Raw genomic sequence first — 22,430 nt, 5'->3', positions numbered from 1 at the left:
CCCAAGTGGGCCGGACTGGTAAAATCACGGCACGATAACTTAAAAATAAAGACAACTTCAGATTGTTTTTGTTTAAAACTAAAACAAGCTCATTCTAAAATTGTACAAATCATACTGGGTTTTTTTTTGTTTTTTTACACTTACATGTTGCGTTTAATAGTATTCTATCTTTATTTGTTGTTATTTATACTTTTTGGATATATTATGTGATAATGTTCATCAGTCAACTCATTGGTGTTCAAGATTTAAAAAAAAAACTATTAAAATCAAATGACAGGATGTTTTTTATGTAGTTCATTTTAGATGGGGGGCCACATGGAGAAAAATCCACTCCCAAGTGGGCCGGACTGGTAAAATCACGGCACGATAACTTAAAAATAAAGACAACTTCAGATTGTTTTTGTTTAAAACTAAAACAAGCACATTCTAAAATTGTACAAATCATACTGTTTTTTTGGTTTTTTTTACACTTACATGTTGCGTTTAATAGTATTCTATTGTTATTTGTTGTTATTTATACTTTTTGGATAAATGATGTGATAATGTTCATCAGTGGTGTTCATTTTCAATCTATCAAGATAAAAAAATTATATCAAAATCAAATTACAGGATGTTATTTATGTAGTTCATGGAGAAAAATCCACTCCCAAGTGGGCCGGACTGGTAAAATCACGGCACGATAACTTAAAAATAAAGACAACTTCAGATTGTTTTTGTTTAAAACTAAAACAAGCACATTCTAAAATTGTACAAATCATACTGTTTTTTTGTTTTTTTTTACATTGCGTTTAATAGTATTCTATCTTTATTTGTTGTTATTTATACTTTTTGGATAAATGATGTGATAATGTTCATCAGTCAACTCATTGGTGTTCATTTTCAATCTATCAAAATAAAAAAATTATATCAAAATCAAATTACAGGATGTTATTGTTATTTATTTATTGTTATTTATTTATTAGTTATTTATTTACTTAAAAATAAAGACAACTTCAGATTGTTTTCTTTGTTTAAAAATAGAACAAACACATTCTGAAAATGTACAAATCATAATGTTGTTGTTGTTTTACACTTACATGTTGCGGTTAATAGTATTCACTTTATTAGTTATTTATACTTTCTGAATAAATTATGTGCATTGGTGTTCATTTTCAATCTATCAAGATAAAAATAATATATCAAAATCAAATTACAGGATGTTATTTATGTAGTTCATGGAGAAAAATCCACTCCCAAGTGGGCCGGACTGGTGAAATCACGGCACGATAACTTAAAAATAAAGACAACTTCAGATTGTTTTCTTTGTTTAAAAATAGAACAAATACATTCTGAAAATGTACAAATCATAATGTTGTTGTTGTTTTACACTTACATGTTGCGGTTAATAGTATTCTCTTTATTAGTTATTTATACTTTCTGAATAAATGATGTGCATTGGTGTTTATTTTCAATCTATCAAGACAAAAAAATTATATTAATATCAAATTACAGGATGTTATTTATGTAGTTCATTTTAGATGGGGGGGCCACATGGAGAAAAATCTACTCCCAAGTGGGCCGACCTGGTAAAATCACGGCACGATAACTTAAAAATAAAGACAACTTCAGATTGTTTTTGTTTAAAACTAAAACAAGCACATTCTAAAATTGTACAAATCATACTGTTTTTTTGGGTTTTTTTACACTTACATGTTGCGTTTAATAGTATTCTATCTTTATTTGTTGTTATTTATACTTTTTGGATAAATGATGTGATAATGTTCATCAGTGGTGTTCATTTGCAATCTATCAAGATAAAAAAATTATATCAAAATCAAATTACAGGACGTTATTTATGTAGTTCATGGAGAAAAATCCACTCCCAAGTGGGCCAAACTGGTAAAATCACGGCACGATAACTTAAAAATAAAGACAACTTCAGATTGTTTTTGTTTAAAACTAAAACAAGCACATTCTAAAATTGTACAAATCATACTGTTTTTTTTACACTTACATGTTGCGTTTAATAGTATTCTATCGTTATTTGTTGTTATTTATACTTTTTGGATATATTATGTGATAATGTTCATCAGTGGTGTTCATTTTCAATCTATCAAGATAAAAAAAATTATATCAAAATCAAATTACAGGACGTTATTTATGTAGTTCATGGAGAAAAATCCACTCCCAAGTGGGCCAAACTGGTAAAATCACGGCACGATAACTTAAAAATAAAGACAACTTCAGATTGTTTTTGTTTAAAACTAAAACAAGCACATTCTAAAATCGTACAAATCATAATGTTTTTTTGTTTTTTTTACACTTACATGTTGCGTTTAATAGTATTCTATCTTTATTTGTTGTTATTTATACTTTTTGGATAAATGATGTGATAATGTTCATCAGTCAACTCATTGGTGTTAATTTTCAATCTATCAAAATAAAAAAAATATACCAAAATCAAATTACAGGATGTTATTTATGTAGTTCATTTTAGATTGGGGCCACATGGAGAAAAATCCACTCCCAAGTGGGCCAGACTGGTAAAATCACGGCACGATAACTTAAAAATAAAGACAACTTCAGATTGTTTTTGTTTAAAACTAAAACAAGCACATTCTAAAATTGTACAAATCATACTGTTTTTTTGTTTTTTTTACACTTACATGTTGCGTTTAATAGTATTCTATCGTTATTTGTTGTTATTTATACTTTTTGGATAAATGATGTGATAATGTTCATCAGTGGTGTTCATTTTCTATACAACAAGATAAAAAAATTATATCAAAATCAAATTACAGGATGTTATTTATGTAGTTCATTTTAGATTGGGGCCACATGGAGAAAAATCTACTCCCAAGTGGGCCGGACTGGTAAAATCACGGCACGATAACTTAAAAATAAAGACAACTTCAGATTAAACTAAAACAAGCTCATTCTAAAATTGTACAAATCATACTGTTTTTTTGTTTTTTTTACACTTACATGTTGCGGTTAATAGTATTCTATCGTTATTTGTTGTTATTTATACTTTTTGGATAAATGATGTGATAATGTTCATCAGTGGTGTTCATTTGCAATCTATCAAGATAAAAAAATTATATCAAAATCAAATTACAGGACGTTATTTATGTAGTTCATGGAGAAAAATCTACTCCCAAGTGGGCCAAACTGGTAAAATCACGGCACAATAACTTAAAAATAAAGACAACTTCAGATTGTTTTTGTTTAAAACTAAAACAAGCTCATTCTAACATTGTACAAATCATACTGTTTTTTTTGTTTTTTTTACACTTACATGTTGCGGTTAATAGTATTTTATTTTTATTTGTTGTTATTTTTACTTTTTGGATAAATGATGTGATAATGTTCATCAGTCAACTCATTGGTGTTAATTTTCAATCTATCAAAATAAAAAAATTATATCAAAATCAAATTACAGGATGTTATTTATTGTTATTTATTTATTGTTATTTATTTATTAGTTATTTACTTAAAAATAAAGACAACTTCAGATTGTTTTCTTTGTTTAAAAATAGAACAAACATTCTGAAAATGTACAAATCATAATGTTGTTGTTGTTTTACACTTACATGTCGCGGTTAATAGTATTCTATCTTTATTAGTTATTTATACTTTCTGAATAAATTATGTGCATTGGTGTTCATTTTCAATCTATCAAGACAAAAAAATGATATTAATATAAAATTACAGGATGTTATTTATGTTGTTCATTTTAGCTCGGGGGCCACATGGAGAAAAATCTACTCCCAAGTGGTAAAATCACGGCACGATAACTTAAAAATAAAGACAACTTCAGATTGTTTTCTTTGTTTAAAAATAGAACAAGCACTTTCTGAAAATGTACAAATCATAATGGTTTTTTTTACACTTACATGTTGCGGTTAATAGTTTTCTATCTTTATTTGTCCTTATTTATACTTTCTGAATAAATGATGTGATAATGTTCATCAGTCAACTCATTGGTGTTCATTTTTAATCTATCAAGATAAAAAAATTATGTCAGTATCAAATTACAGGATGTGGGACGGACTCATACTTGCCAACCTTGAGACCTCCAAATTCAGGAGATTAGGGTGGGTGGAGGGTGGGCGGGGCGCGGGGCCGTGAGCAGGGTTAAGGGGGAGGAGTATATTTATAGCTAGAATTCACTGAAATTAAAGTATTTCTTATATATATATATATATATATATGTATATATATATATATATATATATATATATATATATATATATATATATATATATAACCTTTACATATGTGAGCCGGACTGGTAAAATCACGGCATGATAACTTAAAAATAAAGACAACTTCAGATTGTTTTGTTTAAAAATAGAACAAGCACATTCTGAAAATGTACAAATCATAATGTTGTTTTTTTACACTTACATGTTGCTGTTAATAGTATTCTACCTTTATTTGTTATTTATACTTTCTGAATAAATTATGTGCATTGGTGTTAATTTTCAATCTATCAAGACAAAAAAATTATATTAATATCAAATTACAGGATGTTATTTATGTACTTTATTTTAGATGGGGGGCCACATGGAGAAAAATCTACTCCCAAGTGGGCCGGACTGGTGAAATCACGGCACGATAACTTAAAAATAAAGACAACTTCAGATTGTTTTTGTTTGAAACTAAAACAAGCACATTCTAAAATTGTACAAATCATACTGTTTTTTTTTGTTTTTTTTACACTTACATGTTGCGTTTAATAGTATTCTATTGTTATTTGTTGTTATTTATACTTTTTGGATAAATGATGTGATAATGTTCATCAGGGGTGTTCATTTTCAATCTATCAAGATAAAAAAATTATATCAAAATCAAATTACAGGATGTTTTTTATGTAGTTCATGGAGAAAAATCCACTCCCAAGTGGGCCGGACTGGTAAAATCACGGCACGATAACTTAAAAATAAAGACAACTTCAGATTGTTTTTGTTTAAAACTAAAACAAGCTCATTCTAAAATTGTACAAATCATACTGGGTTTTTTTTTGTTTTTTTACACTTACATGTTGCGTTTAATAGTATTCTATCTTTATTTGTTGTTATTTATACTTTTTGGATATATTATGTGATAATGTTCATCAGTCAACTCATTGGTGTTCAAGATAAAAAAAAAAATATCAAAATCAAATGACAGGATGTTATTTATGTAGTTCATTTTAGATGGGGGGCCACATGGAGAAAAATCCACTCTCAAGTGGGCCAGACTGGTACAATCACAGCACGATAACTTAAAAATAAAGACAACTTCAGATTGTTTTTGTTTAAAACTAAAACAAGCACATTCTAAAATTGTACAAATCATACTGTTTTTTTGTTTTTTTTACACTTACATGTTGCGGTTAATAGTATTCTATCTTTATTTGTTGTTATTTATACTTTTTGGATAAATGATGTGATAATGTTCATCAGTCAACTCATTGGTGTTAATTTTCAATCTATCAAAATAAAAAAATGATATCAAAATCAAATTACAGGATGTTATTTATTGTTATTTATTTATTGTTATTTATTTATTAGTTATTTACTTAAAAATAAAGACAACTTCAGATTGTTTTCTTTGTTTAAAAATAGAACAAACATTCTGAAAATGTACAAATCATAATGTTGTTGTTGTTTTACACTTACATGTTGCGGTTAATAGTATTCTCTTTATTAGTTATTTATACTTTCTGAATAAATTATGTGCATTGGTGTTCATTTTCAATCTATCAAGATCAAAAAATTATATCAAAATCAAATTACAGGATGTTATTTATGTAGTTCATGGAGAAAAATCCACTCCCAAGTGGGCCGGACTGGTGAAATCACGGCACGATAACTTAAAAATAAAGACAACTTCAGATTGTTTTTGTTTAAAACTAAAACAAGCTCATTCTAAAATTGTACAAATCATACTGTTTTTTTGGGTTTTTTTACACTTACATGTTGCGTTTAATAGTATTCTATCTTTATTTGTTGTTATTTATACTTTTTGGATAAATGATGTGATAATGTTCATCAGTGGTGTTCATTTTCAATCTATCAAGATAAAAAAAATTATATCAAAATCAAATTACAGGATGTTATTTATGTAGTTCATGGAGAAAAATCCACTCCCAAGTGGGCCGAACTGGTACAATCATGGCACGATAACTTAAAAATAAAGACAACTTCAGATTGTTTTTGTTTAAAACTAAAACAAGCACATTCTAAAATTGTACAAATCATACTGTTTTTTTTACACTTACATGTTACATGTTATGTTCTATCGTTATTTGTTGTTATTTATACTTTTTGGATAAATGATGTGATAATGTTCATCAGTGGTGTTCATTTGCAATCTATCAAGATAAAAAAATTATATCAAAATCAAATTACAGGACGTTATTTATGTAGTTCATGGAGAAAAATCCACTCCCAAGTGGGCCGGACTGGTGAAATCACGGCACGATAACTTAAAAATAAAGACAACTTCAGATTGTTTTTGTTTAAAACTAAAACAAGCACATTCTAAAATTGTACAAATCATACTGTTTTTTTGGTTTTTTTACACTTACATGTTGCGGTTAATAGTATTCTATCTTTATTTGTTGTTATTTATACTTTTTGGATATATTATGTGATAATGTTCATCAGTCAACTCATTGGTGTTCATTTTCAATCTATCAAGATAAAAAAATTATGTCAGTATCAAATTACAGGATGTGGGCCGGACTCATACTTGCCAACCTTGAGACCTCCGAATTCGGGAGATTAGGGAGGGTGGAGGGTGGGCGGGGCGCGGGGCCGGGAGCGGGGTTAAGGGGGAGGAGTATATTTATAGCTAGAATTCACTGAAATTAAAGTATTTCTTATATATATAAATATACAACCTTTACATATGTGAGCCGGACTGGTAAAATCACGGCATGATAACTTAAAAATAAAGACCACTTCAGATTGTTTTGTTTAAAAATAGAACAAACACATTCTGAAAATGTACAAATCATAATGTTGTTTTTTTACACTTACATGTTGCGGTTAATAGTATTCTACCTTTATTTGTTATTTATACTTTCTGAATAAATTATGTGCATTGGTGTTAATTTTCAATCTATCAAGACAAAAAAATTATATTAATATCAAATTAAAGGATGTTATTTATGTAGTTCATTTTAGATGGGGGGCCACATGGAGAAAAATCCACTCCCAAGTGGGCCGGACTGGTACAATCACGGCATGATAACTTAAAAATAAAGACAACTTCAGATTGTTTTTGTTTAAAACTAAAACAAGCACATTCTAAACTTGTACAAATCATACTGTTTTTTTGTTTTTTTTACACTTACATGTTGCGTTTAATAGTATTCTATCTTTATTTGTTGTTATTTATACTTTTTGGATAAATGATGTGATAATGTTCATCAGTCAACTCATTGGTGTTCATTTTCAATCTATCAAGATAAAAAAATTATATCAAAATCAAATTGCAGGATGTTATTTATGTAGTTCATGGAGAAAAATCCACTCCCAAGTGGGCCGGACTGGTGAAATCACGGCACGATAACTTAAAAATAAAGACAACTTCAGATTGTTTTCTTTGTTTAAAAATAGAACAAATACATTCTGAAAATGTACAAATCATAATGATAAAGATTGAATGTTGTTGTTTTACACTTACATGTTGCGGTTAATAGTATTCTATCTTTATTAGTTATTTATACTTTCTGAATAAATTATGTGCATTGGTGTTAATTTTCAATCTATCAAGATAAAAAAATTATATCAAAATCAAATTACAGGATGTTATTTATGTAGTTCATTTTAGATGGGGGGGCCACATGGAGAAAAATCTACTCCCAACTGGTGAAATCACGGCACGATAACTTAAAAATAAAGACAACTTCAGATTATTATCTTTGTTTAAAAATAGAACAAACACATTCTGAAAATGTACAAATCATAATGTTGTTTTTTTACACTTACATGTTGCGGTTAATAGTATTCTATCTTTATTTGTATGCTGTTTATGTAGTTTGCTCATTTTCCTCGACTGATGTACTAACATGTGGTTTATTTTATTTATTTGTTTACATATGTAGCATCATCTACAAAGATACAAATAATTGCTATTGCGACATCTAGTGGACACATTTAGAACAGCAGTTTCTTTCATTAAAAAATGCTGACAACGTAGCTAGCGCTCTAATCGCTAGCTAGCTCAAATACTAACATGAATACAAGACACATTAACATATTTACCCATTTCTAACGTCATACTCCGATATAAAATACGAAAAAAAAACATTTAAATACTCAAATATGTCTCTTAAGAACACCACACTCACTGATACTATATAAATAAACATTGATTGATGATTGATACTGCTCTTTTGCTGGCAACGTAGCTAGCGCGCTAATTGCTAGCTCGCTCAAATGCTAACATGAATATAAGACACAATAACGCCTTTACCCATTTCTAAACGTCATACTCCAAGCTAAAATACCAAAATAAACATATTTAAATATGTCTCTTAAGAACACCACATTCACTGATACGGTTCATTTTTTGACAGCAACGTAGCTAGCGCGCTAATCGCTGGCTAACATGAATACAAGACACATTAACGTCTTTACCCATTTCTAACGTCATACTCCAATATAAAATACTTTCTGAATAAATTATGTGATAATGTTCATCAGTCAACTTATTGGTGTTAAATTTCAATCTATCAAGATAAAAAAATGATATCAAAATCAAATTACAGGATGTTATTTATGTAGTTTGATCATTTTCCTCGACTGGTGGACTAACGTGGTTAATTTTTTTTGTACATATGTAGCATCATCTACAAAGATACAAAGAATTGCTATTGTGACATCTAGTGGACACATTTAGAACAGCAGTTTCTTTCATAAAAAAATGCTGACAACGTAGCTAGCGCTCTAATCGCTGGCTAGCTCAAATACTAACATGAATACAAGGCACATTAACGTATTTACCCATTTCTAACGTCATACTCCAATATAAAATATGAAAATAAGCATTTAAATACTCAAATATGTCTCTTAAGAACACACTGATACTGCTCTTTTGCTGGCAACATAGCTAGCACGCTAATCGCTGGCTAGCTGAAATGCTAACATGAATACAAGACATATTAACGTATTTACCCATTTCTAACGACATTCTCCAATCTAAAATACGAAAATAAACATTTAAATACTCAAATATGTCTCTTAAGAACACACTCGCTGATACTGCTCTTTTGCTGGCAACGGAGCTAACGTGCTAATCGCTGCCTAGCTCAAATGCTAACATGAATACAAGACACATTAACGTCTTACTGCAATCTATAATACGAAAATAAACATATTTAAATACTCAAATATGTCTCTTAAGAACACCACACTCACTGATACTGCTCATTTGCTGGCAACGGAGATAGCGCGCTAATCGCTGGCTAGCTGAAATGCTAACATGAATACAAGACACATTAACATATTTACCCAATTCTAACATCACACTCCAATCTAAAATACTTTCTGGTTTTTGTTTACATATGTAGCATCATCTACAAATATACAAAGAATTGCTATTGTGACATCTAGTGGACACATTTAGAACAGCAGGTTCTTTCATAAAAAAATGCTGACAACGTAGCTAGCGCTCTAATCGCTGGCTAGCTCAAATACTAACATGAATACAAGACACATTAACGTATTTACCCATTTCTAACGTCATACTCCAATATAAATTACGAAAATAAATATTTAAATACTCAAATATGTCTCTTAAGAACACACTGATACTGTTCTTTTGCTGGCAACATAGCTAGCACGCTAATCGCTGGCTAGCTGAAATGCTAACATGAATACAAGACACAATAACGTATTTACCCATTTCTAACGTCATACTCCGATATAAAATACGAAAAAAAACATTTAAATACTCAAATATGTCTCTTAAGAACAACACACTCACTGATACTGCTCTTTTGCTGGCAACGTAGCTAGCGCGCTAAATGCTAGCTAGCTCAAATGCTAACATGAATATAAGACACATTAACGTCTTTACCCATTTCTAAACGTCATACTCCAAGCTAAAATACGAAAATAAACATATTTAAATATGTCTCTTAAGAACACCACACTCACTGATACGGCTAATTTTTTGACAGCAACGTAGCTAGCGCGCTAATCGCTGGCTAACATGAATACAAGACACATTAACGTCTTTCCCCATTTCTAACGTCATACTCCAATCTAAAATACTTTCTGAATAAATGATGTGATAATGTTCATCAGTCAACTCATTGGTGTTTATTTTCAATCTATCAAGATAATAAAATAATATCAAAATCAAATTACAGGATGTTATTTATGTAGTTTGATCATTTTCCTCGACTGATGTACTAACGTGGTTTATTTGTTGTTTTTTACTACATATGTAGCATCATCTACAAAGATACAAAGAATTGCTATTGCGACATCTAGTGGACACATTTAGAACAGCAGTTTCTTTCATAAAAAAATGCTAGCAACGTAGCTAGCGCTCTAATCGCTAGCTAGCTCAAATACTAACATGAATACAAGACACATTAACGTATTTACCCATTTCTAACGTCATACTCCGATATAAAATACGAAAATAAACATTTAAATACTCAAATATGTCTCTTAAGAACACACTCACTGATACTGCTCTTTTGCTGGCAACGTAGCTAGCACGCTAATCGCTGGCTAGCTGAAATGCTAACATGAATATAAGACATATTAACGTATTTACCCATTTCTAACGTCATTCTCCAATCTAAAATACGAAAATAAACATTTAAATACTCAAATATGTCTCTTAAGAACACACTCACTGATACTGCTCATTTGCTGGCAACGGAGCTAGCGTGCTAATCGCTGGCTAGCTCAAATGCTAACATGAATACAAGACACATTAACGTCTTACTGCAATCTATAATACGAAAATAAACATATTTAAATACTCAAATATGTCTCTTAAGAACACCACACTCACTGATACTGCTCATTTGCTGGCAACGGAGCTAGCGCGCTAATCGCTGGCTAGCTGAAATGCTAACATGAATACAAGACACATTAACGTATTTACCCATTTCTAACATCACACTCCAATCTAAAATACTTTCTGGTTTTTGTTTACATATGTAGCATCATCTACAAATATACAAAGAATTTCTATTGCGACATCTAGTGGACACATTTAGAAGAGCAGTTTCTTTCATAAAAAAATGCTGACAACGTAGCTAGCGCTCTAATCGCTAGCTAGCTCAAATACTAACATGAATACAAGACACATTAACATATTTACCCATTTCTAACGTCATACTCCAATATAAAATACGAAAATAAACATTTAAATACTCAAATATGTCTCTTAAGAACACACAGATACTGCTCTTTTGCTGGCAACATAGCTAGCACGCTAATCGCTGGCTAGCTGAAATGCTAACATGAATACAAGACATATTAACGTATTTACCCATTTCTAACGTCATTCTCCAATCTAAAATACGAAAATAAACATTTAAATACTCAAATATGTCTCTTAAGAACACACTCACTGATACTGCTCATTTGCTGGCAACGGAGCTAGCGTGCTAATCGCCGGCTAGCTCAAATGCTAACATGAATACAAGACACATTAACGTCTTACTGCGATCTATAATACGAAAATTAACATATTTAAATACTCAAATATGTCTCTTAAGAACTCCACACTCACTGATACTGCTCATTTGCTGGCAACGGAGCTAGCGCGCTAATCGCTGGCTAGCTGAAATGCTAACATGAATACAAGACACATTAACATATTTACCCAATTCTAACATCATACTCCAATCTAAAATACTTTCTGGTTTTTGTTTACATATGTAGCATCATCTACAAAGATACAAAGAATTGCTATTGCGACATCTAGTGGACACATTTAGAACAGCAGTTTCTTTCATAAAAAATGCTGACAACATAGCTAGCGCTCTAATCGCTGGCTAGCTGAAATGCTAACATGAATACAAGACCTATTAACGGATTTACCCATTTCTAACGTCATTCTCCAATCTAAAATACGAAAATAAACATTTAAATACTCAAATATGTCTCTTAAGAACACACTCACTGATACTGCTCTTTTGCTGGCAACGGAGCTAGCGTGCTAATCGCCGGCTAGCTCAAATGCTAACATGAATACAAGACACATTAACGTCTTACTGCGATCTATAATACGAAAATAAACATATTTAAATACTCAAATATGTCTCTTAAGAACACCACACTCACTGATACTGCTCATTTGCTGGCAACGGAGCTAGCGCGCTAATCGCTGGCTAGCTGAAATGCTAACATGAATACAAGACATATTAACGTATTTACCCATTTCTAACGTCATACTCCAATCTAAAATACTTTCTGGTTTTTGTTTACATATGTAGCATCATTTACAAATATACAAAGAATTGCTATTGCGACATCTAGTGGACACATTTAGAACAGCAGTTCCTTTCATACTAAAATTTCGCCTCATTTTTTTAGTAAACTCATCCTGCGGGCCGGATAAAACCTGTTCGCGGGCCTGATCCGGCCCCAAGCCTTACATTTGACACCCGTGCTTTAAACCATGACACTAATGACTTCCCCCCCTGCCCCCCAGCTCACAGACCAGCGGAATCAGGGTGATCGCCTCATGCGGGCACAGCCAAGGTCCGAGCGCATAGGGGTCTGACAAAAATGGGCGTGCTCCAGCTCCACAACCCCGCTCACCCCAGCACGCTCCTGCAGCGAGCCAATCAGATGCGCCTGACGGGGACCCTGTGCGACGTCATCATCACGGTGGACGGCCACGAGTTCCCGGCGCACCGCACCGTCCTGGCGTGCACCAGCAAGATGTTTGAGATCCTGTTCCACCGCAGCAGCCTGCGCTACGCCCTGGACTTCCTGTCCCCCAAGACCTTCCAGCAGATCCTGGAGTACGCCTACACCGCCTCGCTGCAGGCCACCGCCGAGGACCTGGACGACCTGCTGTACGCCGCGGAGATCCTGGAGATCGAGTTCCTGGAGGAGCAGTGCCTGAAGGTGCTGGAGACCATCCAGGCGGAGGAGAGCGACGACACGGTGGTGAGCCACCACGGAGACCGGGCCAGACACTGGAGACACATGATGTCCAAGAAGCATTCCATCCCGGACGGCTCCGCGTGCACCAACCCCACTGCTCTGCACCACCTGGCGCTCTACCACATGACGGAGAGGAGTCCGCCGGGGACAGAGTCCACCGCACCTCCTGAGTTGAGCCCCAAGCTGGACATTGATATGGACATCACCCGCCGGCCTCACCGGGGCAACGCCGAGGCCCCGACCCTTGAACCGGTGCGGGGCATCAAATCGGAGAACATGCAGGTGGACGAGGCGGACTTCTGCGTGGGTGGCTCGTCCGGGGCCGGGGACGGGTGCTCACCGTCCGATCCAAACAGGGACGAGGGCCCGGGGACGCCGCTGAGAAGCAGCGTGATCACCAGCACCCGGGAGCTCCACGGCAACCCCGACGACAGCGGCCAAGGGCTGGGGAACTCTCTGGACTTTTTCCCGGGGTTAGTGGAGAAACACCTTGGCTCGCTGTACTCGGTTACTGCCGCCCGGACAGGGGAGGCCATGACGCCCCTTTCCGTGCCCTCGTCCCTGGGCGTGCCGCTGGACCCGAGGGCCTACGGCGGCCTGCTGCACCAGGGCCTGCTGCACAGGGAGCTCCTCAGCAGGCTGGGACAGTTTGCGGCGGGCATGCGGCACGAGGGGTCCGCTCAGGGGCCGCAGTGTTGTGGCGAGTGCGGACTGCAGCTGCACAGCAGGCAGGCTTTGGAGCAGCACAGGTAACAACACACTTGATATGCTCGCCTCAACACAACACAACACAACACACCAGCCAAGGCCAAACCCTCCCGAGTCGGACCAAACGCTCGCTCTTGCAATGTTCCAAGCCTAACAAATAATCCTGAACCCGCTCTAAATTAGGTATGAATGTCAAATTAATGATGACAGGACGTTTACAATGACAAGAATGCAAGCAGGTGCTGGTAGTTGAAGTCAGAATGTGCAGATGCTTCAGTTCAAGGACAGAATGTGTGGAACACCTGCACCAGTCCCGACTCAGGATGTAACGATTAGCGGCATAACCATGAACCACGGTAACATTCTTGACGGTTAGTATGACCGTTTCAAATTTGAATTATCGTACACGGTGAGTGATTGCCACACTCAACGTAATTCTGCTAACTTCCTAAAGATGCAGCTAGCGCGCTACTCGCTAGCTAGCCTAAATCCTAACAATAATACAGGACATACTCCAATCTAAAATACGAAAAAACACACCTAAACACTCAAATATGTTTCTTAAGAACACCGCACTCACTGATACTGCTCATTTGCTGGCAAAGTAGCTAGCACGCTAATCGCTAGATAGCTTAAATGCTAACATGAATACAAGACACATTAACGTATTTACCCATTTCTAACTTTATACTCCAATATAAAATACAAAAATAAACATTTAAATACTCAAATATGTCTCTTAAGAACACCACACTCACTGATTTGCTGGCAACATAGGTAGCGCGCTAATCGCTACCTACCTTAAATGCTAACAATGAAGACACACTAAAAAGAAACATGAACGTCTTTCCCAATTTTTAACGTCGTACTCCAATTTAAAATACGAAAATAAACATATAAACATATACGAAAATAAACAATACTCAAATATGTTTCTTAAGAACACCACACTCACTGATTTGCTGGCAACATAGGTAGCGCAATAATCGCTAGCTAGCTTAAATGCTAACATGAATACAAGACACATTAACATCTTTCCCCATTTCTAATGTCATACTCCAATCTAAAACACGAAAATAAACATATTTAAATACTCAAATATGTCTCTTAAGAACACCACACTCACTAGTGCGCTAATCGCTAGCGAGCTGAAATGCTAACATGAATACAAGACATTAACGTACTTACCCATTTCTAAACGTCATACTCCAATCTAAAATACGAAAATAAACATTTAAATACTCAAATATGTCTCTTAAGAACACCACACTCACTGATACTGCACATTTGCTGGCAACGTAGCTAGTGCGCTAATCGCTAGATAGCTTAAATGCTATCATGAATACAAGACACATTAACGTATTTACCCATTTTTAACGTCATACTCCAGAATAAAATACGAAAATAAACATATTTAAATCCTCAAATATGTTTCTTAAGAACACCACACTCACTGATACCGCTTATTTACTGGCGACGTAGCTAGCGCGCTAATCGCTAGCTACCTTAAATGCTAACAATTAAGACACATTAAAAAGACACAAACGTCTTTCCCAATTTTTAACGTTGTACTCCAATCTAAAATACGAAAATAAACAATACTCAAATATGTCTCTTAAGAACACCACACTCACTGATTTGCTGGCAACTTAGCTAGCGCGCTAATCGCTAGATAGCTTAAATGCTAACATGAATACAAGACACATTGACGTCTTTCCCCATTTCTAACGTCATACTCCGATATAAAATACGAAAATAAACATATTTAAATCCTCAAATATGTTTCTTAAGAACACCACACTCACCGATACCGCTTACCGTATTTACTGGCGACGTAGCTAGCTACCTTAAATGCTAACAATTAAGACACATTAAAAAGACACAAACGTCTTTCCTAATTTTTAACGTCGTACTCCAATCTAAAATACGAAAATAAACAATACTCAAATATGTCTCTTAAGAACACCACATTCACTGATTTGCTGGCAACTTAGCTAGCGCACTAATCGCTAGCTAGCTTAAATGCTAACATGAATACAAGACACATTGATGTCTTTCCCCATTTCTAACGTCATACTCCAATCTAAAACACGGAAATAAACATAATTAAATACTCAAATATGTCTCTTAAGAACACCACACTCACTGATACTGCTTATTTACTGGCGATATAGCTAGCGCGCTAATCGCTAGCTAGCTTAAATGCTAACATGAATACAAGACACATTAACGTCTTTCCCCATTTCTAACGTCATACTCCAATCTAAAACACGGAAATAAACATAATTAAATACTCAAATATGTCTCTTAAGAACACCACACTCACTGATACTGCTCATTTGCTGGCAAAGTAGCTAGCGCGCTAATCGCTAGATAGCTTAAATGCTAACATGAATACAAGACACATTGACGTCTTTCCCCATTTCTAACGTCATACTCCAATATAAAATACGAAAATAAACATTTAAATCCTCAAATATGTTTCTTAAGAACACCACACTCACTGATACCGCTTATTTACTGGCGACGTAGCTAGCGCGCTAATCGCTAGCTACCTTAAATGCTAACAATTAAGACACATTAAAAAGACACAAACGTCTTTCCCAATTTTTAACGTCGTACTCTAATCTAAAATACGAAAATAAACAATACTCAAATATGTCTCTTAAGAACACCACACTCACTGATTTGCTGGCAACTTAGCTAGCGCACTAATCGCTGGCTAGCTTAAATGCTAACATGAATACAAGACACTTTAACGTCTTTCCCCATTTCTAACGTCATACTCCAATCTAAAATACGAAAATAAACATATTTAAATCCTCAAATATGTTTCTTAAGAACACCACACTCACCGATACCGCTTATTTACTGGCGACGTAGCTAGCGCGCTAACCGCTAGCTACCTTAAATGCTAACAATTAAGACACATTAAAAAGACACATAAACGTCTTTCCCAATTTTTAACGTCGTACTCAAATCTAAAATACGAAAATAAACAATACTCAAATATGTCTCTTAAGAACACCACACTCACTGATTTGCTGGCAACTTAGTTAGCGCGCTAATCGCTAGCTAGCTTAAATGCTAACATGAATACAATACACATTGACGTCTTTCCCCATTTCTAACGTCATACTCCAATCTAAAATACGAAAATAAACATTTACATTCTCCAAAAATACGAAAAAAAAAAATTCTCAAATATGCCTCTTAAGAACACCACACTCACTGATACGGCTCATTTGCTGGCAACGTAGGTAACGCGCTAATCGCTACCTACCTTAAATCCTAACAATAATACAGGACACGTTAACGTCATACTCCAATCTAAAATACGAATAAACACACCTAAACACTCAAATATGTTTCTTAAGAACACCGCACTCACTGATACTGCTCATTTGCTGGCAAAGTAGCTAGCGCACTAATCGCTAGATAGCTTAAATGCTAACATGGATACAAGACACATTGACGTCTTTCCCCATTTCTAACGTCATACTCCAATATAAAATACGAAAATAAACATATTTAAAGCCTCAAATATGTTTCTTAAGAACACCACACTCACCGATACCGCTTATTTACTGGCGACGTAGCTAGCGCGCTAATCGCTAGATACCTTAAATGCTAACAATTAAGACACATTAAAAAGACACAAACGTCTTTCCCAATTTTTAACGTCGTACTCTAATCTAAAATACGAAAATAAACAATACTCAAATATGTCTCTTAAGAACACCACACTCACTAATTTGCTGGCAACTTAGCTAGCGCACTAATCGCTAGCTAGCTTAAATGCTAACATGAATACAAGACACATTGATGTCTTTCCCCATTTCTAACGTCATACTCCAATCTAAAATACGAAAATAAACATTTACATTCTCCAAAAATACGAAAAAAAACATAATTCTTAAATATGTCTCTTAAGAACACCACACTCACTGATACGGCTCATTTGCTGGCAACGTAGCTAACGCGCTAATCGCTACCTACCTTAAATGCTAACAATAATACAGGACACGTTAACGTCATACTCCAATCTAAAATACGAATAAACACACCTAAACACTCAAATATGTTTCTTAAGAACACCGCACTCACCGATACTGCTCATTTGCTGGCAAAGTAGCTAGTGCGCTAATCGCTAGATAGCTTAAATGCTAACATGAATACAAGACTTATTGACGTCTTTCCCCATTTCTAACGTCATACTCCAATATAAAATACGAAAATAAACATATTAAATCCTCAAATATGTTTCTTAAGAACACCACACTCACTGATACTGCTTATTTACTGGCGACGTAGCTAGCGCGCTAATCAATAGCTACCTTAAATGCTAACAATTAAGACACATTAAAAAGACACATAAACGTCTTTCCCAATTTTTAACGTCGTACTCTAATCTAAAATACGAAAATAAACAATACTCAAATATGTCTCTTAAGAACACCACACTCACTGATTTGCTGGCAACTTAGCTAGCGCACTAATCGCTGGCTAGCTTAAATGCTAACATGAATACAAGACACATTGATGTCTTTCCCCATTTCTAATGTCATACTCCAATCTAAAATACGAAAATAAACATTTACATTCTCCAAAAATACGAAAAAAAACACAATTCTCAAATATGTCTCTTAAGAAGACCACACTCACTGATACGGCTCATTTGTAGGCAACGTAGCTAACGCGCTAATCGCTACCTACCTTAAATGCTAACAATAATACAGGACACGTTAACGTCATACTCCAATCTAAAATACGAATAAACACACCTAAACACTCAAATATGTTTCTTAAGAACACCGCACTCACTGATACTGCTCATTTGCTGGCAAAGTAGCTAGCGCGCTAATCGCTAGATAGCTTAAATGCTAACATGAATACAAGACACATTGATGTCTTTCCCCATTTCTAACGTCATACTCCAATCTAAAACACGAAAATAAACATATTTAAATCCTCAAATATGTTTCTTAAAAACACCACACTCACTGATACCGCTTATTTACTGGCAACGTAGCTAGTGCGCTAATCGCTAGCTACCTTAAATGCTAACAATTAAGACACATTAAAAAGACACAAACGTCTTTCCCAATTTTTAACGTCGTACTCCAATCTAAAATACGAAAATATATACGAAAATAAACAATACTCAAATATGTCTCTTAAGAACACCACACTCACGGATACTGCTCATCTGCTAGCGATGTAGCTATTACGCTAATCGCTAGCTAGCTTAAATGCTAACATGAATATAAGACACAAAAAAGTATTTCCCCAATACTAACGTCATACTCCAATATAAAATACGAAAATAAACATTTACATACTCCAAAGATAAACGTATTTAAATACTCAAATATGTCTCTTAAGAACATTACACTCACTGATACTGCTCATTTGCTGGCAACGTAGCTAGCGCATTAATCGCTAGCTAGCTCAGATGCTAACATGAAGACAAGACACGAACATATTTACACATTTCTAACGTCATACTCCGATATAAATACGAAAATAAACATTTATATATTCAAATATGTCTCTTAAGAACACCACACTCACGAATATTGCTAATTTGCTGGCGAGGTAGCTATTGCACTAATCGCTAGCTAGCTTAAATTCTAACATGAATACAAGACACAATAACGTATTTACCCATTGCTAATGTCAGACTCCAATCTAAAATACAAAAATAAACATTTAAATACTCAAATATGTCTCTTAAGTACACCACACTCACTGATACTGCTCATTTGCTGGCAATGTAGCTAGTGCGCTAATCGCTAGCTAGCTCAGATGCTAACATGAAGACAAGACACGAACATATTTACACATTTCTAACGTCATACTCCGATATAAATACGAAAATAAACATTTATATATTCAAATATGTCTCTTAAGAACACCACACTCACGAATATTGCTAATTTGCTGGCGAGGTAGCTATTGCACTAATCGCTAGCTAGCTTAAATTCTAACATGAATACAAGACACAATAACGTATTTACCCATTTCTAACGTCATACTCCAATCTAAAATATGAAAATAAACATTTAAATACTCAAATATGTCTCTTAAGAACACCATACTCACTGATACTGCTTATTTAATGGAAACGTAGATAGTGCGCTAATCACTAGCTAGCTTAAATGCTAACATGAATACAAGACACATTAACGTCTTTCCCCATTTCTAACGTGATACTCCAATATAAAATACAAAAATAAAAATATTTACATACTCCAAAAATAAACATATTTAAATACTCAAATATGTCTCTTAAGAACACCACACTCACTGATACTGCTCATTTGCTGGCAATGTAGCTAGTGCGCTAATCGCTAGCTAGACACATTAACTAGCTAGACACATAAACGTCTTTCCCCATTTCTAACTTTATATATTCCAATCTAAAATATGAAAATAAACATATTTACATACTCCAAAAATACGAAAACAAATTTTTTAAATACTCAAATATGTTTCTTAAGAACACCACACTCACTGATACTGCTCATTTGCTGGCAATTTGAAACGTAGCGCTAATCGCTAGCTGCCTTAAATGCTAACATTAAGGACACATTAACAAGACACATTAATGTCTTTCCCAATTTTTAACGTCATACTCCAATCTAGAATACGAACATAAACATTTACGAAAATAAACAATACTCAAATATGTCTCTTAAGAACACCACACTCACTGATACTACTCATTTGCTGGTGAGGTAGCTGTTACGCTAATCGCTAGCTTGCTTAAATGCTAACATGAGTTCAAGATACATTAACGTCTTTAACCACTTCTAACTTTATACTCCAATCTAAAATACGAAAATAAACATATTTACATACTCCAAAAATACGAAAATAAACATATTTAAATACTCAAATATGTTTCTTAAGAAAACCACACTCACTGATTTGCTGGCAACTTAGCTAGCGCACTAATCGCTAGCTAGCTTAAATGCTAACATGAATACAAGACACATTAACGTCTTTCCCCATCTCTAACGTCATACTCCAATATAAAACACGAAAATAAACACATTTAAATACTCAAATATGTCTCTTAAGAACACCACACTCACTGATACTGCTTATTTGCTGACAAGGTAGCTATTGCACTAATCGCTAGCTAGCTTAAATGCTAACATGAATACAAGACAAATTAACGTCTTTCCCCATTTCTAACAACATACTCCAATCTAAAATACAAAAATTAACATATTTAAATACTCAAATATGTCTCTTAAGAACACCACACTCACTGATACTGCTTATTTGCTGACAACGTAGCTAGCGTGCTAATCGCTATCTAGCTAAAATGCTAACATGAATACAAGACACATTAACGTATTTACCCATTTCTAACCTTATACTCCAATATAAAATACGAATAAACATTTAAATACTCAAATGTCTCTTAAGAACACCACACTCACTGATACTGCTCATTTGCCGGCGAGGTAGCTAGTGTGCTAATCGCTAGCTAGCTTAAATGCTATCATGAATACAGGACACATTAACGTCCTTACCCATTTCTAACTTTATACTCCAATCTAAAATATGAAAATAAACATATTTAAATACTCAAATATGTCTCTTAAGAACACCACACTCACTGATACTGCTCATTTGCTGGCGAGGTAGCTATTGCGCTAATCGCTAGCTAGCTTAAATGCTAACATGAATATAAGACGCATTAACGTATTTACCCATTTCTAACTTTATACTCCAATATAAAATACGAATAAACATTTAAATACTCAAATATGTCTCTTAAGAACACCACACTCACTGATACTGCTTATTTGCTGACAACGTAGCTAGCGTGCTAATCGCTATCTAGCTACAATGCTAACATGAATACAAGACACATTAACGTATTTACCCATTTCTAACCTTATACTCCAATATAAAATACGAATAAACATTTAAATACTCAAATGTCTCTTAAGAACACCACACTCACTGATACTGCTCATTTGCCGGCGAGGTAGCTAGTGTGCTAATCGCTAGCTATCTTAAATGCTATCATGAATACAGGACACATTAACGTCCTTACCCATTTCTAACTTTATACTCCAATCTAAAATATGAAAATAAACATATTTAAATACTCAAATATGTCTCTTAAGAACACCACACTCACTGATACTGCTCATTTGCTGGCGAGGCAGCTATTGCACTAATCGCTAGCTAGCTTAAATGCTAACATGAATACAAGACACATTAACGTATTTACCCATTTCTAACGTCATACTCCAATCTAAAATAGGAAGATAAACGTATTTAAACACATTATGTCTCTTAAGAACACCAAACTCATACTTATTTCCTGGAGATGCCGTTAGCGTGCTAATTTAGAGATAACTTATATGCTAAGACACCTTAACTTATTTCCCTATTACAAATGTCATACTCCAATCTAAAATAAGAAGAGAACACTCAAATAAGTAATATGGCTCTTAAGAAGTCAGAACATTATTTAATGTTTCTCCTGCCAAGCAAAGTATTTTGTGTGTTATTTATTTTTTAAATAATACTTGGTTAAAAGATTTCAGTGTGTGATAAGTACCTTTTGAGCAC

General features: G+C 34.3%; 1 protein-coding gene across 1 annotated transcript in view; it reads left to right on the top strand.

The window, feature by feature from the left end:
• Positions 1 to 22,430, top strand: part of zbtb16b (zinc finger and BTB domain containing 16b) — a 142,949-nt gene that overhangs the window by 2,587 nt on the left and 117,932 nt on the right. Inside the window, exon 2 of the mRNA XM_061973174.1 lies at positions 12,661 to 13,870. Within this exon, the coding sequence (XP_061829158.1) occupies positions 12,738 to 13,870 (1,133 nt within the window). The 5' untranslated portion in view covers positions 12,661 to 12,737. The remainder of the gene's footprint in view (positions 1 to 12,660; positions 13,871 to 22,430) is intronic.

The sequence above is a fragment of the Nerophis lumbriciformis genome, linkage group LG17 (assembly GCF_033978685.3).
Source record: "Nerophis lumbriciformis linkage group LG17, RoL_Nlum_v2.1, whole genome shotgun sequence".
Lineage (NCBI taxonomy): Eukaryota > Metazoa > Chordata > Actinopteri > Syngnathiformes > Syngnathidae > Nerophis > Nerophis lumbriciformis.
The sequence above is the reverse complement of the archived record's forward strand: the minus strand, read 5'-3'. Positions and strand labels throughout refer to the sequence as shown.